We start from the raw sequence: 21,143 nt of genomic DNA, 5'->3' as shown, positions 1-21,143 counted from the left end.
TTTAAGTTAAGACTGGTTTTTAAGGACGTGGAGGCTGCGTAGGGAAGGGTCTCTGTCTCCTGTTCCATCTGGGCAGGGCTGAGCGTGCTGGGGATGCAGCAGTCTGAAGCATAAACATTAATAATACAGTGGGTATTATTCAAATGAAGGCTGCCACTTTTCCTTTGTGGGAATAAACCCCTGGGTAATTACTGCACATACTTATCTGTTCCTATAATTGCTTTCTGCAGAATCACTTCAAAACAAGAGGTGCTGGCAGGATGCTGGTCTCCCTGCTCTTCCCCCAAGCGCAACGACCCCTTCGATGCCTTGTCTGGGACTTGCACCGTGTCAGATGGGGGTTGTGTGGACAGAAGAAGACTGGTTGTCACCACCACAGGGCTCTGCAAACCGCACGGGCAGCCTGCAGCAGTGATGTTACCCCTGTCTTCACTAGGGCTTTAGCTTTTGGGGATAAAATTGCCATCATTGACCAGAATGGTGAGCACACTTACAGAGACCTTCTCAGACAGAGTCTACGCTTGTCCCAGGAGATCTGTAGAGCTCTGGAATGTTCCAGCAGGGACTTGAAGGAAGAGAGGATCTCATTTTTGTGTCCTAACGATGCCTCGTATGTGGTGGCCCAGTGGGCATCCTGGATGAGTGGGGGCATAGCAGTGCCCCTTTACAAGAAACACCCCGTGCAGGAGCTGGAGTACGTGATTCAGGATTCACAGAGCGCTCTAGTCATCGCAGCAGAGGAGTACGTGGGGAAAATATCCCCTAGTGCTGAGAAGCTGGGAGTCCCTGTTCTACCACTTCTTAGGTCTCATAGTGATGGATCCACAAGTCCTACAGCGGTGGAAGAGGGTCCCTTGACGACCTGCTCCTCATGGAAAGACAGAGGAGCCATGATAATCTACACTAGTGGGACGACGGGAAGACCAAAAGGTGTCCTCAGCACCCATGAGAACGTGCAAGCTGTGGTGAGTGCTGCTTTCCCTTTGCAAACTCCTGCCAAGTGACAGAGATCTTGGCCTTCAGAGGTGACTTGGGGTTGCAAACCCCAAAGCACAACACACCTTACTGCATCTGGGTCCCTGCACAGAGCTGTGGGGTTGTACCTCAAAAGTCCTCAACACTTTTAAGGTGAACACACAGAAGAAGGTTTTTAGGCTCTAAACTTTGTCCTTTTGATGTTGCTGCGCTGCAGCCAGGGGCAGATGGACTCTTCTTCTTTCCAGGAAAGCAAGAAGAGCTGAGACCTGTTGTGAAAAGACTGCTTTCTTTGCAGTTCACTTTCTTCACTGCGACTAGGAAAGAATCTTTGCCCCTGGTTGGAATATAACAGCCCAGCCCAGTACAGTACCGTGTGAAGTCTGTGCATTATTCAGCTATATATCCCCAAGGCAAAAAAAATCCATTAGCTCTCTGAGCCAAAAGGAATTAAAAGTTTGCATGAGGCTGCTGACTACCTCACCAGTTGGTGAGCACCGCCTGCAACTCACAGACTGGTGCCATTAGGGAAAAAGGGCAGGGAATGCATCGTGCCTTACGGACACCTCGGGGAGCTTCCGCTCTTCTGGGTGCTCAGATACTGCAGTGTTGGGAGTGGTATGAAAGCCTTGATGGATAGAGCCAGGGCTTGGCTATATTGGGCAAAGAATCTGTTCCCTTACAAATATGCTGATCATTTGGGAGGTGGCCTGAGCAGTCTCCATCTTTTGTGCTGCAGAAAGCTTAAAACCTGCCCCCCTGCCCTGTGGAAGAAGGTTGTGAATGACATGACTAAATTCCACTGTTCAAATGGTTTGGGTTTTTTTTAAATTATTTTTAGATGGCTGGAAATAAGCTTTCCAGTTGCTAATGCTGGGCTCTGAAGGGCGTTGTTCACCCAGAAGCCCGAGGTCTAATGCTTTAGATAATTATCCCTTCATAGCAAAGTATTTAGAAGCTTGATATATTTTTTTTGCTAACATGAAATCTACTTTTTACTAACATAAAATCAGTGATTTTCTGCTCCTACTGACTATCCCTTACAGGTGCTAAAAGCCCAATGTCATGATGTCCAAACTATATCAACAGAGTTCTGGGAAAATTAGTTTTTGATTATTTTTTCTGCCAACTCTGCATGTGCAGCAGCAGGCTAATAATTTTGTAGTCCCTGCTTAAAATCATTGACTATTTCTCAGTAATGAGGAAGGATTTTGCTGATATATATGTTAAAATACATACTGTCGAGATGCAGAAGGCGTTCCTCTTGTTTTCTGCTGTTGTGGTGAGGATTTTACTCATGCTCACCCTAAAGGAAAGATTCTTATGCCCAGGCATCATTCCAGGAGGTCTGAGATTCCTGCCGCCAGCTGTGCCCAGGGGATCTGGGGCCTGGATATCTTGGGCTTTTCAAGTGGTGAGAATCTTTCCTCCTGCACTAACACTGGCTTGTATGGTTGTTTTTTTTTTCCTGCAGACCACAGGGCTAGTTGAAAAATGGGAGTGGAAGAAGGAGGATGTTATTCTGCACGTGCTGCCTTTACATCATGTCCACGGGGTGATCAATAAGCTCCTCTGTCCTCTCTGGGTGGGAGCGACATGCATCATGTTACCCGAATTCAGCGCGCAGATGGTAAGCCTGGAGGGATGGCGCCTTGTCTTTGAAATTCAGCAAGCGAGACCTCGTGTGTTGTAATTAGAGCAACTTTGGAAATAAGTTCTTAAAGAATTCCTGCCTCTTCAGCCCACTGGCTGTGTGTGGTTCACAAACTGTTAAAAAACCACTTTCAGGTGGATACTCAGTCTGGGGGAAACGTGCTCTTCTGGAGGCTACAGCTTATTTAAGCGTGACGTACGTAATTGGAACGCTACGCTGCTGCTCCTCGTGATGTTGAGGGTTTCTCACCAGAGGGTGGACCTTTCTAAGTACCCACTAAGAGCATCTGTAGCTAGAATAAGGGTTGTTAATTTTTTAGTACCAGGAAAGGTGGAAATACTGGATTTTTCTCTTGCTTGTTAGCAACGTGCTGCTTGAAGCTATGCTGCTTGTTGGATATTTCATTTTTAGTAGCTTGCATTATTCCCTTGCCATCCTATGTCCTCAGTGTTTTGTATTATGTTACATGACAGAATGCAGCCTTTAGGGTTTCTTGCAGCCCAGGTAAGAGAGATACTGGTACTCATCACTTGTGTGGAAACATTGCTCTTCCTCTGTGGAGAAACAAGTGTTAACAGATCTGTTTGTTTAGACTCGGCGATATGAGAGAGTTTGCAAATCACCAGCTTCTTGCAGCCTTGCAGGAAAGGCATCAGGAGGGAAAACTTAGGAGGCAGGGTGGGTGTCAGCATCCCCACTCTCATTAGAATGCCAGTACTGGTGCTCTCCTTCTCTTTTGTGCCTTGCCGTGGTGACAGACAGCTGACCTAAAGAGAGGAAGAAAAGGGACCAGAAACAGAGCAACCCACAGTGAGGTGGAACAGTTTCTACATTTACCAGCTCCTGGTATCCCACACCATTCATCTACGTCTCCCAGGGGTGTGGGTGGTGTGAGAGACATTGGAGTCTGCAGTGTCACTGTTCAGGGAGCAATTGGGTTTGCAGGTGCTGGTGCCACCGTGTAGCAGAAAGGAAATGTGTGTTGTCAGTACAGAACTCCCTGGGAAAGTGAAAAGAGCCCGTCAAGCCAGTGCTTTATAACTAAACAGGTTGCTTTACCTCTTCGTGTTTATTTGTGTACTGGGTGGTGTTGTCACACTGAAAGGACAAAGTGCAGAAGTGTGGGATACACCTTTGACTGTGCTGCTGTCAGGTGAGAGTGAGTCTGGGCTCTGATCCGAGCGGCTTCAGGACAGGACTGTGTGATTCTTCATTGCTTATTTCTGCTTCTCAGAGAAGCAACCACAGAAAGTGCACGCTTCCTTTCTTGTTTCAACATGGCTCTGGCACCTGAAGACCCAGTTGCTGCCTGAACAGTGACACTGCAGACTCCAATGTCTGAGCAGCAACTGGTCCTTCAGGGGGAAGAAATTCCCAGAATCCCAGAGAGGCAGCTCTGCATTTGCTTCGTTCATTTCCACGTTCATTTCCAGTGTAAATAAATAGGGTGCTGTGATGGAAGAAGGCAGGAAGGTCCCCTGGCAGCTGTAGCCAGTGCTCTCTTCAAAATGGTCACTGACAAATTGTCTTCCCTTGTGTTTAGAGCGTCACCACAGAAGCTGAGGGTGCAGCAGGGATGTGTGCCCCACCAAAGCTGGGGCTCGAAGCTGGGGGTGCAGCAGGGATGTGTGCTCCACCAAAGCCAAGGCTCGGAGGCTACCTGTCCCTGGTGATGGTGGTGAGGTGGCAGAGGATCGTGCTGGCAGTGAGGTGGCAGAGGATCGTGCTGGCAGTGAGGTGGCAGAGGATCGTGCTGGCAGCCTGGAATCAAAGCCGAGCCCTCTGGAGGGCGCGTTTCTCCATGTCCTGTGCCACCCGTGATGGATTGTCCCTTATACCCTTGTGGGTTGTTTTTTTTTCCCTGCTCTCTCCCGACATCTGCAAATCAATGAGCTGAGGTTGAAGGATGGGTTCAGGTGCCGGGGAGCGGGACACCTCGCCTGCATTCTCTGATCAAACCTCTTCCCCAGACTTGACAACCAAGGGCAAGCGGGGACAGTGCTGGAGGGCATCTGCTTGACCCTGGAGGTTGAACTTGGGCAGGGAGGTCAGCGTGGCAAGCGTGTGTGATGCAGCAAGTGCTGTTCCGAGGGCTCTCAGGTGCATTCGGGCTCTGAAGGATGTCATTTGCTTTTCATTTTTATTTTTTATTTATTTTTTTATTCCCTTTATTTTTCTGAAGGCCTCTCCTGGGAGCTGGAAGTGGTTTGATCGATGCTACAAAGCAAGCACATGAGGGTAAATAAGGTTTTCTTGGGGAGTTTAATGCAAGCTGCCTTTTGGTTCCAGTCTCTTTTCACCAGCTGTTTACAAAATGCCCTTTGCTACTGAAATCAGCTTTCAGAAAAGCAGCAGCAGAGTTGCAGTGGAGGATTTTGCAAAAGGAGCCTGAGTTTTGCTGTGTGCTTTTTTTATTCTTTATTTTCCCCCCACCCTTTGCTGCACCTTGAGAAAGCAGCCAATTATAGTGTGATATAAAGAAACTCGAATGGCAGCTAAAACACTTGACAGGCTGATCAAAACAAGGCTAGGAACTTACTCTCAACCTGCTGCAGACATATTTAGCCTTGAGTGATACTGGCAAGGGTTCAAGAGAAACCGCAGCAGCAGCATGCCCAATGTGTGTTTGGTTTCTAATCACTAACACTTCATTATACAAAATAAATACTTTATTATTACAGTGTTTATTAAATTAAATAATTTGCGGCGTGCCTTATAGTTGTGGATACAGATGCCAGTCTGGTTTTGGTGGTGGTAATAAAGCTCTTTTTTTTTTCTCCTTAGTTGGAAGATGTTTCAAGCCCCAGACCAAGGCTTGCTTGTTATTCCCTGCAGTGCAGTGTTAGGAGGTGGCATCTTTCAGACCTTTCTGTCTGGTTTTTTGGTAGCTGTCCAAGGAAAGGTTAAAAATCAAGACTGTGGAGTAACCCCAGTGTCCTGACCAACATCCACTCTCTTACTAAAACAGCATCTGATGTCCGTGGCTGCATGCAAGCTATTGCTGAGGCCACAGGGGCTCATTAAAGTGTATTGAGATGCCTCAAGCGTGGAAGTTGCTGCATAAAATCAGATTCTTTTTATTAAATGAGGACATCCATTACTTTGCACTAGCTCCTGTACATGTTATAATTCACTTTATAGCACCATCTGTTAAGACTGTCTTGCTTAAGCTTTTCGTAGCATCTTTTTATCGTAAGTTATTAAAAAATATGGCTGTATCTATTAATCATTTATTAATAAAGGGTTATAAATGGACCCTTAATTTGCAGCATTACAGTCCGCTCGTACATGACAGTCCTCTGGTGCGTGTACTCCTTGGGGTGCAGCTTGTCTTCATGGGGAGCTCTTCTCGGGCTGCTGCCTGCACTCCTGCCTGGAGACCATGGGAGCTCCTGCCTGTGCTGCTGTGCTTGGGAATGACAGCCCTGACTGGGAGGAGATGTTTCAATGCTGCTGTGGGCATGTGGACTGGGAGCAGGCAGGAGAACAGCAATGAGCCTGAAATTTGTGTTCCTCCCAGCAGCTGTGTGGGGCAAAGATGGCTCTGATCTTGTTATTTATTTATTTATTTCAAGTCAAAGTGAGAACTGGGAGGGCAGAAACCTCCTTTAAAGCCAAAGCACCCTTATGGGATCCACCCATCAGAACTTGTTTCTAAGCTGAGTTTCCTTCTCCAGCTGCACTGCTCCTGTTTGCAGGCAGCCAGCATTTTGCAGCTGCTTCTGAGCCTGTTTGAAACTCCTGCCTTTTTTTTTTTCTTATGCAGGAGTAGAGGTTTTAAAGATGCTGAATTCGTAGAGTTTTTGTGCAAATTGCTCAGCAGTGGAGAAGAGATGCTATTAATGCCTCTGCTTAATGAAGGACCATAGTGTGAGCTTCTCCTTACTGGGTATTGGAGAAACCCCATGGACAAGTGGGTTTTTTTGGAGCAGTTGGGGTTTGCACCAAGCAGGCACTAGAGCATCCATTCCCCAGCGACTCCCTCTGTCCATCTCCCTTCCCCACATTGATTCAGTGACAACTGCTGAGACTGAGCACGTGCTGTGGTGTTTGTGGTACTCAATGGAAATGTTGGTGAGTCTGGAGAGACAGACCCAGAAGAAGCCCGTGTCCTCCATGCTGACACTTTTGCAGGCTGATGGCCCTGTTCCAGGCTGGGACCCAGCTGTGCTGAGCACCCTGCAGACAGGAGGGTTTCAAAGTGAGTGGTGAGGTCAGTGTTGGCTTTGCAGGATCCTTTGCTGAGGCTTTTGACTGATGTGGGTCCACTCTGAGTTTGAATGATGGGACCACAAGTTAATGGCCTCAAGTTGTGCCAAGGGAGGTTTAGATTGGCTATCAGGAAAAAATTCTTCACTGAAAGGGTCATCAGACACTGGAGTGGTCTATCCAGGGCAGTGGTGGAGTCCCCATCCCTGGAGGGATCTAAAAGATGGGTAGATGAGGTGCTCAGAGATCTGGTTTAGTAGTGGACAGGTACGGTTGGACTTGATGATCTCAAAGGTCTTTTCCAACCAAATGATTCTATGACCTGCTTGTCTTTGCCTTGGACCTCCTCTGATCTTGCCTTAAGGCAAAGATATTCTGACAGCACAAGGTAAATGTGAGATAAATGTGAGATTGGATCCCAAGAGGTCTTCCAGCCTTAAGTGTGGGAAGGGAAATAGAAGTATTCAAAAACATGAAGGGAAAGCTTGCTCTGCTGAGTGCTGGGGGAAGCATAGAGAAGTCTCTGCTCCCTGTGACCTACTTGTGGTGTGTGCTGCCCGCTTGGCTCTGCTGGGCAGGTTTCGAGCTGTGGTGTGCTGCCTGCAGAATGACAATGCTGTCTGTGCCCTGCAACTGCTTCCACGAGAAATATGCCAAGATGCAGATTTATTGCCCTAAAGTTCCAAAAAGGAGCTGTTGTTTTGGTGCTGCTGTTACCACATGTCTGACTTAAGGTGCCCCCAAGGGTCAAGCCCTCTAAAAATCACACCCAGTTTTGTAATGTCACACGCAAAGCCATCAACATTGCTTATCTTATTTGGAGTTTTCTTCCCAGGCATTTGTCCTGGTGGGAATGATGAGTGTGCCCCAAAGCTAACGTGTGATTTGGGACTCATTCCCCCAGTGTGCTGTGAGTGTGTTGTCACTTGTGCCAGCTTCTTCCCCATGATGGGAAGGTGCTGCAGACCTGATGCTCATCGAGGTTGTGTGTGAGGTGTTGCTCCAGGGTCACTGATGCACCACTGTGTCCAGCTCATGCTGCCTTCCTCCTGAAGACCAGCAGTTTGATCTGTGAGCGAACTGTTTGTCCTTGCTGCTGTTATCTGTGTGAACCAGGCGAGGCTGGGGCTGGGTGCTGAGGTTTTCATAGAATCATAGAATGGTTTGGATTGGAAGGGACCTTAAAGACCATCCAGTCCCAACCCCCCTGCCAGCAGCAGGGACACCTTCCACTAGACCAGGTTGCTCAAAGCCTCATCCAGTCTGGCCACAAACACTTCCAGGGAGGGGGCATCCACAACTTCCTTGGGCAACCTGTTCCAGTGTCTGACCACTCTCACAGTGAAGAACTTCTTCCTAATATCTCATCTAAACCTCCCCTCTTTCAGCTTAAACCCATTTCCCCTTGTTCTGTCATTAACTGCCATTATGAAAAGTCCTTCCCCAGCTTTCTTGTAGCCCCTTCAGGTACTGGGAGGCCACTATAAGATCTCCCCGGAGCCTTCTCTTCTCCAGGCTGAACAGCCCCAACTCTCTCAGCCTGTCCTCATAGGAGAGCTGCTCCAGCCCTCGGATCATCCTGGTGGCCCTTCTCTGGACTCGTTCTAGCTGCTCCAGGTCTCTCTTGTGGTGGGGGCTATACCTTCCCTGGGTTGTGCAGGGAGATCTATGGCTTAGCAGTCACACTTGCCTCCGGGAAGGAGAAGCGTGCACCCCAGGAAGCCTCTCCCCTGGATCTGTTGCTTCAGCAAACATTGCTCTAGGCAGCTCTTTTAGCTTATTTTTAAAAGTAAAGTGGATCCAAGCAGAGGAGTCTGATCTCCAGTAACCAAGCGCGGCCAAGACGCTGCTTGTTGCCTGCTGGGGATTGCGTCTCCCATCCAGTTTCAGCGGGAGAAAAGCAATTGTCTTTTCATCTGTTAATGGGAAGCTTCAGAGGAGTAATTTTATTTCAGACTCAAAGAGGAGTCAGTGGAGGGAGGAGCAGGTCACTAGTGAATGGATTATGTTTGATCACTTCTCGCAGACCTGGCTTGAAAAAGTTAGAGTTTTTCTTCCCGTCTCCCCAGATCTGCCGTCTGTCCTCAGCATCTGTTAGGGAGTAATGTCTTTTGATGTGTGTGGGGAAATATAAAAAATGGAACCACAGCCTGTCATATTTACTTATATTACCAGGTCCCAGGGAAAGCACTTGCTCCTTTCAGTATGCCTGCAGCATAGGCAGGGTTTAAAAGCTTCAGCCTGGAATGCAGAGGGGCCATCAAACTGCACTGATGAATAAATGATTAAAACCAGAGTCATGCAGAGCGCAAACAGTTTGGGGTTATAACAAACATGAGACGAAGCCACCAAGGGCCCAATTTCCCTTTGAAGAGAAGAATGTTTCTCTTTCTCTGCATATTGCTCGTGAAGGATTCACAGCTCGGGCCTTAGCAGAGAGCAGAGCTCTCCCCTTGATGCTCTCTGTGGTGGTTGCACTGGGCCAGCACTGGGCTGGCAGCCAAACACAGCTGCTCGCTTGCTCCCACCCCACCAAGGGGATAGGGGAGAGAAGTGGGGGGCAAGGGAAAGGAGACTCGTAGTGTGAGATCAGATAGGAGATGGAACAGCCCCTTGGCAGAGCTCAATGCCCATGGAGCTTATCCATGTCAATATTCCTCACCCCTGAGATCTTGCGCTTGCAGACGGACAAACACAAAGTCCTTCAATTTCCAGTGACAAATGCAAACATCACTGTGGTATTAATGTTTCTCTCCTAACAAATCCCAGCTGAACCCAAACCCCAGTGATGTTCCAGCTGCTGGAAACAACCCAGTTCTGGTCCAGCTCACACCAAGACACTTTCCCATCTCACGTTGTGCCTGTCCGCCTTTGTCGGGGATAGACCAATGTCGGACGTGGGTGCGTGGTCCTACCATCCCCTCGGTGTTTCTGTAGAGGTCTGGGAGTTTCCTCTCCTCGCTGTGAGGCACAGGGTCTCACCTAACAAGGAGCTGGTTTGGCTGCAGCTGCATTGCTGCCTGTTGCTCTCCCAGATGCTCTGAAAATTGCAGGCAGCCCTTTTCCTCAGCGGCAGCGCTATCTGCACGACAGCGATCGATGCAGAACACAAACCCATCTCCCTGATCAAAAGAGAAGTAAAGGGATGATTTAACCTTGTGTTAGGAGTATTGTTACTTTTGAAAAGGTTTTAAAAATTCAATAACAACTGAAAATGATACAATAATTTTATAGAAGAAAGTGGCTGTTGGATCTGTCAATAGAGGCAGCAGCATGAGCTGTCTGTTATCTGTTTGTGGGCTGGTGGGGAAAATCTGTGCTCTGCTTCACAGAGTCCCAGAATGGCCTCAATTGGAAAAGCCCTTTAAGATCATCAAGTCCAACCATGAACCCAACACTGACAAGTCCCCTATGACTAACCCATGTCCCTCAGCACTGTGTCTACACGACTCTTCAATCCCTCCAGGGATGGGGACTCCACCACTGCCCTGGGCAACCCCTTCCAATGCCTCAGAACCCTTGCAGCAAAGAAATTCTTCCTCACATCCCATCCCAACTGCCCTCAGTGCAACTTGAGGCCATTTCCTCTTGTCTTATTCACTTCTTTTTCAACTTTTAAGCATTTTTGCCTGCACATTATCTGGCTGCTTTTGAGAGTCCTGGATCAGGCAAAGTCTTGCAAGATTTAGCATACAAATGGTTATTGCCACTTGCTCTTTTTTTTTCTCCTCATTAGAAGGTGCTGAGATGTTGGTGGATTTGGTGTTTTCTGTCTAGTTTACAGCATTGCATGTCTCTGTCTGAAGGTGAGGCCTTCTTGTCTTTTCTCCTCTGCGTTTACATCTCTTGCTTCAAGTGATCTTAGCAGATCTGGAGGCTGGTTGGGAAGGTTGCTGTATGGAACCTTCCATCTCTTGGAGCAGTTTGCATGTTCCTCTGTCCTCATTCCCCATCATGCTGTCTGCGCTGGAAGAAACACGTGGGAAAAATCTTACAGCTGTGTCTCACTGGGCTTGTTTTGTACCCACTGGTGTAATTTTCTCCTCTTTTTTGGGGTGTTTTTTTTTTTTTTTTCATTTACTGATGACAAAATCCTACTGGCTCTGATATGCTTTTGTGGAGTGGGAGGGGAAGCAAATCAGGAATGTCAGGCTGATGGGAAGGCTCTTGGGAACAGGAGGTCTCCCACTCCTTTGCTGGCTCAGGCAAACCCTCTCCTCTAAGCCTGCCCTGGGCTTTCACTGCTGTTATTGCTGATAGGAAGCTGTTCCCACTCTTGCTTTCTTGCAGTTAGAAACTTTTTATTTCTAGCCCTTTTTTATCTTAAAAGGAATCTTGGTCCATCTCCTGAACACCTGCCATTGGGAGATTGCTGCTTCGCTTGTGTCCGGTGGGTGCTTGGTGCAAAGTCCAGCAGCTGTGGTACACAGTGCTGTGTTTGCCTCCAGAATCCATGGCTTTCTAAAAGCACTGGAAGTGCTGAGGTATCAGGTGAGCAAAATAAAATGAAATGATGGGCTGCTGATACCCTGTCCACAGGTGATTGATGTGGTGAGGGTGACACACGGGATAACAGAGAGGGGGAGATAGATTGATTGTGCTGCTCTAAGGCTGACGGTGTCAGAGGATGCTGTGTGCTGGAAGGGCAAAGCTGGCCTCTTGCTACCAGCCTGTCCAAGCCCCAGGATTGATTGATTAGTCCCAGGTAATGAGACTTTCCCTCTTTCAAACCATGAAGTTAGAGTTATAAAACAGAAATAGCTGTTACAGCTGGCTGGGCAGTGACAAGCCCTCCGGACGGCACGAGGTCTGTGGAGGGCTTGGGGCTGCCAGCTCTGTACCACGGCTCGGTGCTTAGTACAGTTCAAACACAGGGGTGGGATCCAGATTTGGCTGAGCAGGAGCAGAGCAGGTGGAGATGTTTGGCTGTCAGCAGATCACCCCGGCAGCTGGTGGCACAAATCCAAAGGCAGCTGCTTATCTTCAGGAAAGGGGCTGTTGCTGGGGCCAGTCAGACTGACACAGAAAAAAGCTGCTCCTGTGACTGGAGTGGTGGTTGGGAGGATTTTCTCTGGGCAGGAGCTGAGCAGGCATGCAAGGACAGGGGACTCGAGGGTGCAAGAAGGATCTACTGTGTTTTGGACTGATGGTTTTGTTTTGGTTTGGGTTTTTTTTCAAATCCAATTCCATGTGAAAATAACTCTGCTGCATGGCCAGACTGGAAATCTGCCTGCACTCCCCACAGCTGCTCTGGACTTGTGAAAGCAAAAAAATAATAATAATAATAAAAAAAAAAAATCACACAGCAAAGATTGAACAGCCCCTCACATCTGTCTCCCTTCAGTTCTTTCAGCTCAGTCCTGAGCCCTGCTTGCCATCACGCCTCTCCCTGCCCCAGGCAGCGGCTCTGAGAGCACCAGGCTGCGGAGAGCAGGTCCGTGCATTCAGCCTCTGGCTGTGGAGAGGTTCTTCTCCATCCTGCTGGGAAAAAATATTAGGGGGGTTGAAGAGGGAAGAGAGGCTGGGAGGAGTATGGGAGGGGTTAGATCCTTCTAAATGCAATTTTGCCTATTCCAGCTTGTTTTAGGGATCATGCTGGTAGGTGGGATTTCTGCAAAGGAATGTGATGTTCCCTCTCCAGGTGTGTCACCCATCGGTCTGGGCCAGGCTTGTTCCTCCTCTGCTTTCCCTGATGCTGAGGGGATCTTGCAGCGCTCGTGTCCCAGCTCCTCAGGCATCTGAGGAGTTTCCACCTTCTGCATTTGTCTCACCCCATCGAGGACCATCTCTGGGCTGGGAGGCACCATGAACTCCCTTCTGTTTGGTGGGACAATGCCTTTGTCGGATATGTCCTGCTCTAGTAAGAGTAACAACGTGGTGTGAAGAGGGGTTTTTTTTTTTAGGAGCTGATTGTTCTGAAGCAGTGGAGTGAGAGACCTGGGGGGAGGCAGCGCCGACGCAGCGAAGTAGAAAGTAATGAAATGGAGCCTGAGCGAGCAGGACAGAGGGGAAGGGGGCAGAGTGACAGCATGAAGGAGAATCACTTGTTCACCTTCAATCAATTCCTGCTTTTTCTGGCCGTCGCACGTGCCTGTGTGCAGCTGAGCGTGCGCGGGCAGGGAGGAGGGAGGCGGCGTGCATTGTCAGGAGCTGTTAGGAAATACATTTGTCAACAACAGGGCAGGGACCAGAGCGAAAGGAAAGAAGCAGCCATCACCCTAACCTCTTATTTATTGATGGCTTTGGATTGTTCCTGTCTTGGGAAGAGCTTACCTAGGGGGAAGAGTGGTGAGGTGTGGGAGGAATGGGCCAAATTGCAATATTTATGGTTCTTACCCGTTGTTAATGGGTTGTCAGGCATTGGAAGGGGTTGGCCAGGGCAGTGGTGGAGTCCCCATCCCTGGAGGGATTGGAAAGTCGTGTAGACACAGTGCTGAGGGACATGGGTTAGTCGGGGACTGGTCAGTGTTGGGTTCATGATTGGACTCCATGATCTTTAAGGACTCTTCCAACCAAAATGGTTCTGATTCTCTGGTGTCTCCTGGGTGCAGCTGTTTGACCTGCAGCTTCACTGGGAGTGAAGGCAGGTGGGCGATCCATTGGTGGGGTGAGGGTGTTGGATATTGTGCTTTGGGCAATAATGGGTGTGATGAAGGTTGGGAGCCGTTGTTCTGGACATGGATACGATGTGCACAACAGGCTTCCAGTTGTTTTTGTATCTTCCAGAAGCCTTTGATAGCAGAGGTTTGACTGTTTGTGAGCAACCCAGAGCGTGACTTTGCTTTGGACAAGCCTGTTGCACTCCTGTACCTCAGTTTCCCCTTGCACCATACAAAGGAGCAGTGGTGGGGCTCACTGCCCCATGAGGTGTTTGCAGAGGCCTCACTTGTGAACCTCTTCAGGGGTGCTGAGGAGTTAGTGCTGACAGCGCTGGCGATCACTTCCCTCTCCACTTTACCTTGAGGTGTGTTTTTATACGTGGATGTTCCCTTCTGTTCTAGGTCTGGAAGAAGTTCCTAAGCTCTGAAGCTCCCCGTGTCAATGTCTTCATGGCAGTGCCCACTATCTATGCCAAGCTGATAGAATACTACGACCAGCATTTCTTTCAGCCACCAGTCCAGGATTTTGTGCGTGCCTTTTGTCAGGAGAACATCAGGTAGGTGAGCGATGCCACTCTGGGGCAGGGGCTGCTGGTGGTTGACTGTCCACACAGTGGATCTTCTGAGGTTTCTTTTCAGATTCACCTCTTCACAGTGCTGGTTGTTGTGCTTTGGTGTCTCTTTGACAAGAACCACGGTGACATTATTTAATTATGAGCCACTCTTGCATGGTAAAGCCAGAAGGGATCTGCATACTCACTATAGATGTCATCCTACATAACACAAGACTACATGGTAAAGCCAGAAGGGATCTGCATACTCATATATGTCATTCTACATAACACAAGACTGAGGACTTTGTCCTGCAACCCAAGGTTGTACTGCAGGATCTCTTTTAGGAAGCTGTCCCATCTTAAATTAAAACCCATATCAAACAAAGAGTCTTCTTTATGCCAAGAACATCCTTGGTAATGATTGAAAGGCTTTTGGACCTTCTATCTGAAGGTTTTTATGTAGGATCAGGTTTTATATAACCCTGTGTTAGACTGCAAATTCCCTGGAGCAAAGATGATCTCGGATATTTTCTTATATGGGCTTTCCCTGTGCAGGTTAATGGTGTCAGGCTCAGCAGCTCTGCCCGTGCCTGTCCTGGAGAAGTGGAAGAGCATCACTGGGCACACGTTGCTGGAGAGGTATGGGATGACTGAGATTGGGATGGCGCTTTCTAACCCTTTGCATGGAGTCCGTGTCCCAGGTAGGAGTCTCTAGAGGGTGCCCACTGTTGGGAGGCGTTTGGCTGTAAAGTGTTCTTGGTTTTTTCTCATCCCAGAGAGTTTACATCTAATCACCATATGCCATGGCTGAGGAGCAGACTACAGTAGGAACAATGATACTGGTTGGGGAGTTGGCATATTGACCATGACGTGATATGAGATGGAATATCCCATTGGCAGAGCCAAATGCCAATTTAGCTTATTAACTGAAATATTCCTCACCCCCTGAGATCTTGCAGACTAACAAAACACAAAGTCCTTCACAAACCGTCAAAAATGCAAACATTGGGACTCAGCGTTTCTCTCCTAACAAATCCCAGCTGAAACCAACCCCCGGCCCTGTTCTAGCTGCTGAAAAGAAACCCAGCTCTGGCCCAGCTAAAAACCAGGACAGAAGTGGCTGGTGGCTTTCTCTGGGATCACTGGCCATGGTGGATTGGCAAAGCTGTGGGTGCAGAGCTCGCAGTGATACACACTGACCTGACCAGCCTGGCTGGTTCTGTACAGGAGGCAGAGTCCATATTGGTTCTTTATTATCTCCAAAGTCTTAGTTCAGGCACTGTGGTGGGACTGCATCTTCAGCTCCTGTTCTGTGAAGTTGTATTCGTGTGTGGTGTTGATTCCCCACGCAGCAGTTCATGCCCAGCTGATCAGTACTAAACGTTTAAAATAGGATGTCTGCTCACTCTTATTTTAGTGCAAGTTTCTCCACTCTTCAGGAGTTAGAAATTGTCACACCTTGTTGCACACTCTGGTTCTGTTCTCTCCTTGTCTCCCCTCCCTTCTCTTAGCTACACGTTGTGACTCCTCTCAATATCTGTAGTTTATGTAACCGAGAAATAAATTGATCTGAAACATTAAAAATATGAAATGCCCCCACCCTCCCTTCGGTTAAAACGTGGCCATCTGTCTGCTAAGCAACAACCCACCACTACACCCCCTTCTCCTCCCCACATGCTGTCTGCACATGCACGACACCGTGTGCCTCGTCTTGGTCTCCAGTGTCTTGGGGGACCTGTGTTACTTGGGGGACTCTGTCCTGGGTGTCGTGGCTTCCCACAGCACCCCAGTCCCACCCCAGTGCTCCTGCAGGGATTGCACAGGGAGAGGGGATGCCACAGCTCCTCCACACTGGCTCCTCAATCTGAGAACAGCTCAGGGGGAGCATGAAATACAAACTCAAGTTTTACTTTTTCAGAGGAACTGTTGTTCCCCTGCCCCAGCTCAGCCAGTGTTCCCCTCCTCCAGAAGCCACATCCCTGCAGGCAGGAGAGGGAAGCAGACAAGGAAACGAGATTCCCACCTGCTTGAGCTGTCCAGGAGCCCAACGCTGCAGGATGATGGTGCAGAGATCATTTGAATGTCCTTGTGGCCTGGTTATATTTGATTTTCTTTCATCTTCAGGAGGGGAAATGAGTGGAGACTCTAGAAATCTCCCAGGAGAAAGGAAATAAGACTGAAAGTGACATGGGCAAAACAGATGTTGGCACCCAGAAGGGCAGCTCCTGCTCCAGAGCTGGGTGGCCGTGCTCTTGAACTGGGCTGGGTCAGAGTCCCTGAGGGTACTGGGGTCTGCAGGGGAGCTGGGGACAAGTCCCCTCATGCAGCTGGAAGCAGAGGGGCTGGGGATAAAGGCTGGGTGACTGTCACTCCAACCACCATCCAGGGACTGCAGCCCTGAGAGGGGAGAGAAGCATCTCACCAAGGTGTGGATCAGTAAGAGACCTTACAGAAAGAATGCTGTAATGGAATAGGCTTGATTAATTTATTTTGATTACTTTATTTCAGGAAGTGTCAGTTGGGAAGCAGGTGGGTGAAGCTGAGACATAATTGACTGGAGCTGTGAAAAAGCTTTTGATACAGTACCCAGTTAGAGGCTGGGATGTAAGGACACCAGGTACCACAGAGCATCCGGAGTGAGAGAGTCAACTGAGAGTCAAATGCAGTGATGGGCTGGGAACAGAGGCTGGGCAGGAGGAGAAGTGAAGTGTCCAGAGAAAATGCCTCAGACAGCACTGGTGTTACAGGGACAGATGCTAGGCAGTGGTGGCCACAGACCCACGTGCTGGCCAAAGTGATTACTAGCTTTCTTTTGAAAGAGGAGTCCACAAGTATGACACTTGAGTCCTTAGGTAAGTCCAGGGATCCTCACACGTTCCAGGGGATTTCTCCTGGAGTGGCAGCAGCACATGTTCTTCTCTCCTGCTTCATGAGCCTCTGAGGAGAGGTCCTGAGGCTTCCCTCGCCCGCTTACACCCCTTGGTGTGGCTGGGGAAGGGTCAAGTCCTTGGCACCTACCTGTTCTGCCCATGTCACCACTGATGTCCCTGGCTGTGTGGCACTACTCTTCACCCACAACACAGATCTGAAGGAGCAGGGACCGGTGATGGGGCTTTAATTTTCAGAAGAAGAAAAGATGAAAGATAAATGTTTGCTTGTATATGGTTAAAACCCTGCTTAAAATGCCTCTGTTTTCAGCAGCTCTCATTCTAATCCCCCCGGTGCTGTTACTGTGAAGGGAGATGAATAATTCATGGATGGAGAATGCCTCACTGGGCCTAATCACCACTTTAATTGGAGGTTTAGATCAGAGGCAGCTAATAGCTCCTACAGCGGGGGGACTCCGTGTATTGTTGACAGTGAGATCGTTGAGTGCCTTATCGTTGGCCTGTTTCAATTCTCACAGGACACCACCACACATAACAGCATCGAGGTCCCCAGATACCGAAGGACACAGACCGCAGGGCCAATTAAATTTATCTGGGAAGAGCTGACAACTTTTTTAAACAGAGAGGAGAACCAGTGAAAGAATAATAGTGTCACTCCTTCCTGACTGATGCCGGCTGAGCTGACACCGCCGGCGTCTTGCCAGCATTTCTGAACATTCAGGAGCCTGCAAATTGGAGAGAGCTGGGAGGGAGTGAGAGGGGAAGGAGCAGGGATTTCTCCCCAGTTTCCCTTTGGGATTATGGCTAGGGGGGGACAAAAGGAAGCCAGTGCTGAGTGTCAACCCCCTTCTGATCACCCCTGATTGCTGTCTGGGTGAAGCCAGGACCTCCAGTGCTGTTCCTTTGGGAACGAGCTCAGCCTTCTGCTGACCTGTTGGAGTGGGCACGGTGTGTATCTTGACATGGCAGATGGGCCTGAGAAGCTCTAGTCGTTGTCTTTGTGCAAATTGTATGAATCCTGTCAGGTTTGTGTAGCTCTAATCAATGGTGTGAGCATTTTCAGCCTTTACAGATGTTGATTTCCAAGTTTGTCATTTTTCCTCAATACCAGAAAGTCTTTTCCAGACGGAATAGAAGGAAACAGCTCCCCACGAGGGATTTATTTTACATGTTGGTTTTACTTTAGGCAAGTAGGAAATCATTTGTACCGGTGATCTGAAACCCTGTATGGGAAACACGTTGCTTTCTCTGTGTCTTCAGATCTGTTTGACAGCGCTGATCTTTGGCATTTCATTCTCAAAGCCTGTGACTAGAAGTGGGCACTAATCTTCAGTCCTTCTGCCCAGGAATCCATGATATTTCTGCACGGAGGTCAATAGCATGCATACAGGGAAGAAGCCTCTTCCAGGAAGACATCCATCTCATCTTGATTGAAGGTTTCCAGAGCTGGCAGATCTGTGAGAGCCCACGGCAGTTTGTTGCACTGGTTACTGCTCCCTCCATGAGCTTTGCAAGAGTGGCTTTGTGTTGTCTGCCCGCTGTCCCTTGCCACGTCTGGCAAGCAGGTTGGAAGCTGTTGGCACAAGACTTCTGTCATACTGGAGAAAATGTTCCCATAGAAGTCTAGAAGATGGCTTCGAGCAAGCTTGGTGTGCAAACATTTGGCATGTTTTCTATGATTTGTAACTTTCTGAGTCCTCCTGGAGCTTACCATGGCAGGTACCAGACTGTTTAAAATACATAAATAACCCTACGTGGCACGTCAGGGCCCTTCTCCTGGTGACTTGTCCTGGCGTCTACTTCTCCCTCCATACTCTGTCCTCTGTCTCTAACTCCTGGCAGTGTCTGGCCCTGGGATTAGAGCAGCCCAAGAGATGCTCATGGTAAGAGAAGGACCTGGCTGCGTGTTGACTGACCTGAATGCTGAAGGCAGTTTCCAACTGAACAGACACACATCACAGAACTGCCACGTCGCTTGCTGTTTATTTCTTGCCAGATTTGCTAATTGTTCGGGTAGTTTCGCTGCAATAAAAATCTCACTCCCTCGTAGCCCATCTGCTCTTAGCTGATCCTGCAGGGATGCCATAAATCTGGGCTACGACGACACATCTATTTCCATGGCAACTGACCAATGTAGCAAACAAAATCATGATGTCACAGATATCAAATCTCCAGGGCTTGAACAGGAGAGTGAGACCAGGGTAGGGAAAATGCCACTTGAACCCAAAATACAGACAACAAGAGGGAGACAGCACTGAGCTCCAGGTCCTGCTCTAAGGACTTTCCAATCTCATGCTGATCCTAGCAGAGCTAGAAAGCATCACCAACTGGAGATTCTCCAGGGGAAACACTGATTGTCTCTTAAAATAAAGAGTACACTTACTGATTTAAGCTCAAACCTGTCCGGTCCTCCTGAGCCACAGGTTGCTCCATGCTGATGTCCTTCTCTGTGCTCACAGGGGATGAAAGTCACGGGCATCATCTTGCAATGAGAGCTGTCTCGTGCCGGTGAGATGCAGAGTGAAACCTGCTGAGCCAGCAGATGCCCACGACTCCTGGTTGCTGCTGAGCCTGGAGCTCCCTATCAGACAGAGGTCACAGGAACAAAGCTGCCCTTTCTTCTACGCTTTCAGATGCTCACCAAGAAGAACATGCATGAAACCAAGGGCTGGGAGTGCTCCAGGCTGCAGGTTGGAGAACTCTGGGTCACAGGACCATCTTGGAGCTTAATAGCGGTTGTTTGTGACACTGTGTCACATTCCCTGGCTTTGAAAATTGAAACCTGTGGGAGAACGATGTGGTTTTGATCTCTGCTTTTCTCCTGTGATGTTTTATATAGAGTGGATTGATGTCTCATAAAACTGAGATAATCCCTCGCAATTCTCACGCTGTTAAGCCTTTGCCTTCTCTGGCAGGTCCGGGCTATAGAGAAGCAGCAAGCCACTGTAGCAATCATCACACTCTTTTTTCTTTCTTTTCACATCTTTTGTAGGTTTCATGGGGGTTTTTTTAGAAGACAGCTTCATTACTGAGCTATGAAGCTGTGCTGATGTCTTCAAAGACTGGCCAAAAGAGACTGTTCAGGGCTGGAGACACATTTGTTTTCCTAGGCTTTTCCAACACTGCCTGCTCAGTGAACAACAGCATATTGCATGGCAGTGACATTTGCACGCAGACATACAATGTGATCGAAGCCTTCCTGAAGGGTAACCCCCTGCTAGGAAGTTCTTCAGTGCCAGCACAGCCTGCAGATGCCGTTGATAGACGAGCAGCTGCTCTTTCGCATCCTTGATTTTGTTGTTTCCCAGAGGCTGTCCACAGTTTCACTCTTGTTTTCTTTCACAGGTTCTGTGGGAACCCCTCTGCCAGGCGTGGAAGTGCGCATTGCCACCAAGACCTTGAAAAATGGTGCTCATTCCTACACCATCCACGCTCAGGGAGATGAAGGCAGCACACAGGTAGTGCTCAGCCACGTTCTCTGCTGCTTTGTGGTGTCTCATGAAAAGTTTTCTCCTCCCCAGCCCTTTGAAGCCCCAGGGATTGAGGTTTGCTCTATTCCCAGAAACTCAGTGATGCTATTTAGAGTTTTCTCTTTCTTTTTCTCATTTATGGTTTACTATAGCTATGGTACTTTATGGACTGCACAAGTGTTGTCCTTGCTGCAGGCATCCGAGAGGTGCATGGAGGTGGGAGGTGAAGGCTGTGGTGTAAGGGCTGTGGTTTAAGAAGGTGATTCTGTGTCTGTCAAGGCTGTTGATGCCCCAAGACAAGGTGATGGGTTAAGCAATGCCTGACCTTTGAAAGCCAGGATAAAAAGTTGAAGTCTACAGCAGAAGGTAAGAACAAGGCATTGATGGGAATCCAGAGGGACCCTACTGTGATCTAAAGAGTCACTAAATAGTCTGGAGGAGAGGATGAGCGCTGAAAAATCTAGAGATCTGTGTTTATTTCACCGGGTTTGATCAGGGTTTTAGCAGTTCGAGTTGGAAGGACAGGACTGGGGGCCTTGGCTGTTGCATTCATTTCGAAACAGCACATGGGGGAAACCCATCAGGCTTCCGTGAAAGTCCAGCTCCACGCTCAGCTCCAACCACTGAGAGGTGTCTGCACCAGCAGCTCTGGTAGCTCAGAAGTCAGGTATCAGGTGAAGCAGCCAGGCCTCTTTCCCCATGACCTGCTCCCATGTTGGGGTGCTGCATGCTCCCCACTGCAGAAGCAGCCCACAGCCCAAGCTCCAGGGTGTCCTGCTGCCTCAGCCCCTCTC

General features: G+C 48.7%; 1 protein-coding gene across 1 annotated transcript; it reads left to right on the top strand.

Moving 5' to 3' along the window:
• Window positions 1–230: 230 nt before the first annotated feature.
• ACSF3 (acyl-CoA synthetase family member 3) lies at window positions 231–20,337 on the top strand (the record flags this gene model as incomplete). The annotated part of the gene is made up of 5 exons (XM_010174882.2): window positions 231–965; window positions 2,450–2,605; window positions 13,840–13,994; window positions 14,547–14,692; window positions 20,225–20,337. Coding segments are annotated over exons 1-5 (1,275 nt in total), but the record flags the coding sequence as incomplete, so codon positions are not given.
• Window positions 20,338–21,143: the final 806 nt, after the last annotated feature.

This window comes from Antrostomus carolinensis, unplaced genomic scaffold (genome assembly GCF_000700745.2).
Source record: "Antrostomus carolinensis isolate BGI_N321 unplaced genomic scaffold, ASM70074v2 scaffold24960, whole genome shotgun sequence".
In the NCBI taxonomy this organism is placed as follows: Eukaryota; Metazoa; Chordata; class Aves; order Caprimulgiformes; family Caprimulgidae; genus Antrostomus; species Antrostomus carolinensis.
Note: the sequence above shows the minus strand (reverse complement) of the source record. Positions and strands in the feature narration are given on the sequence as shown.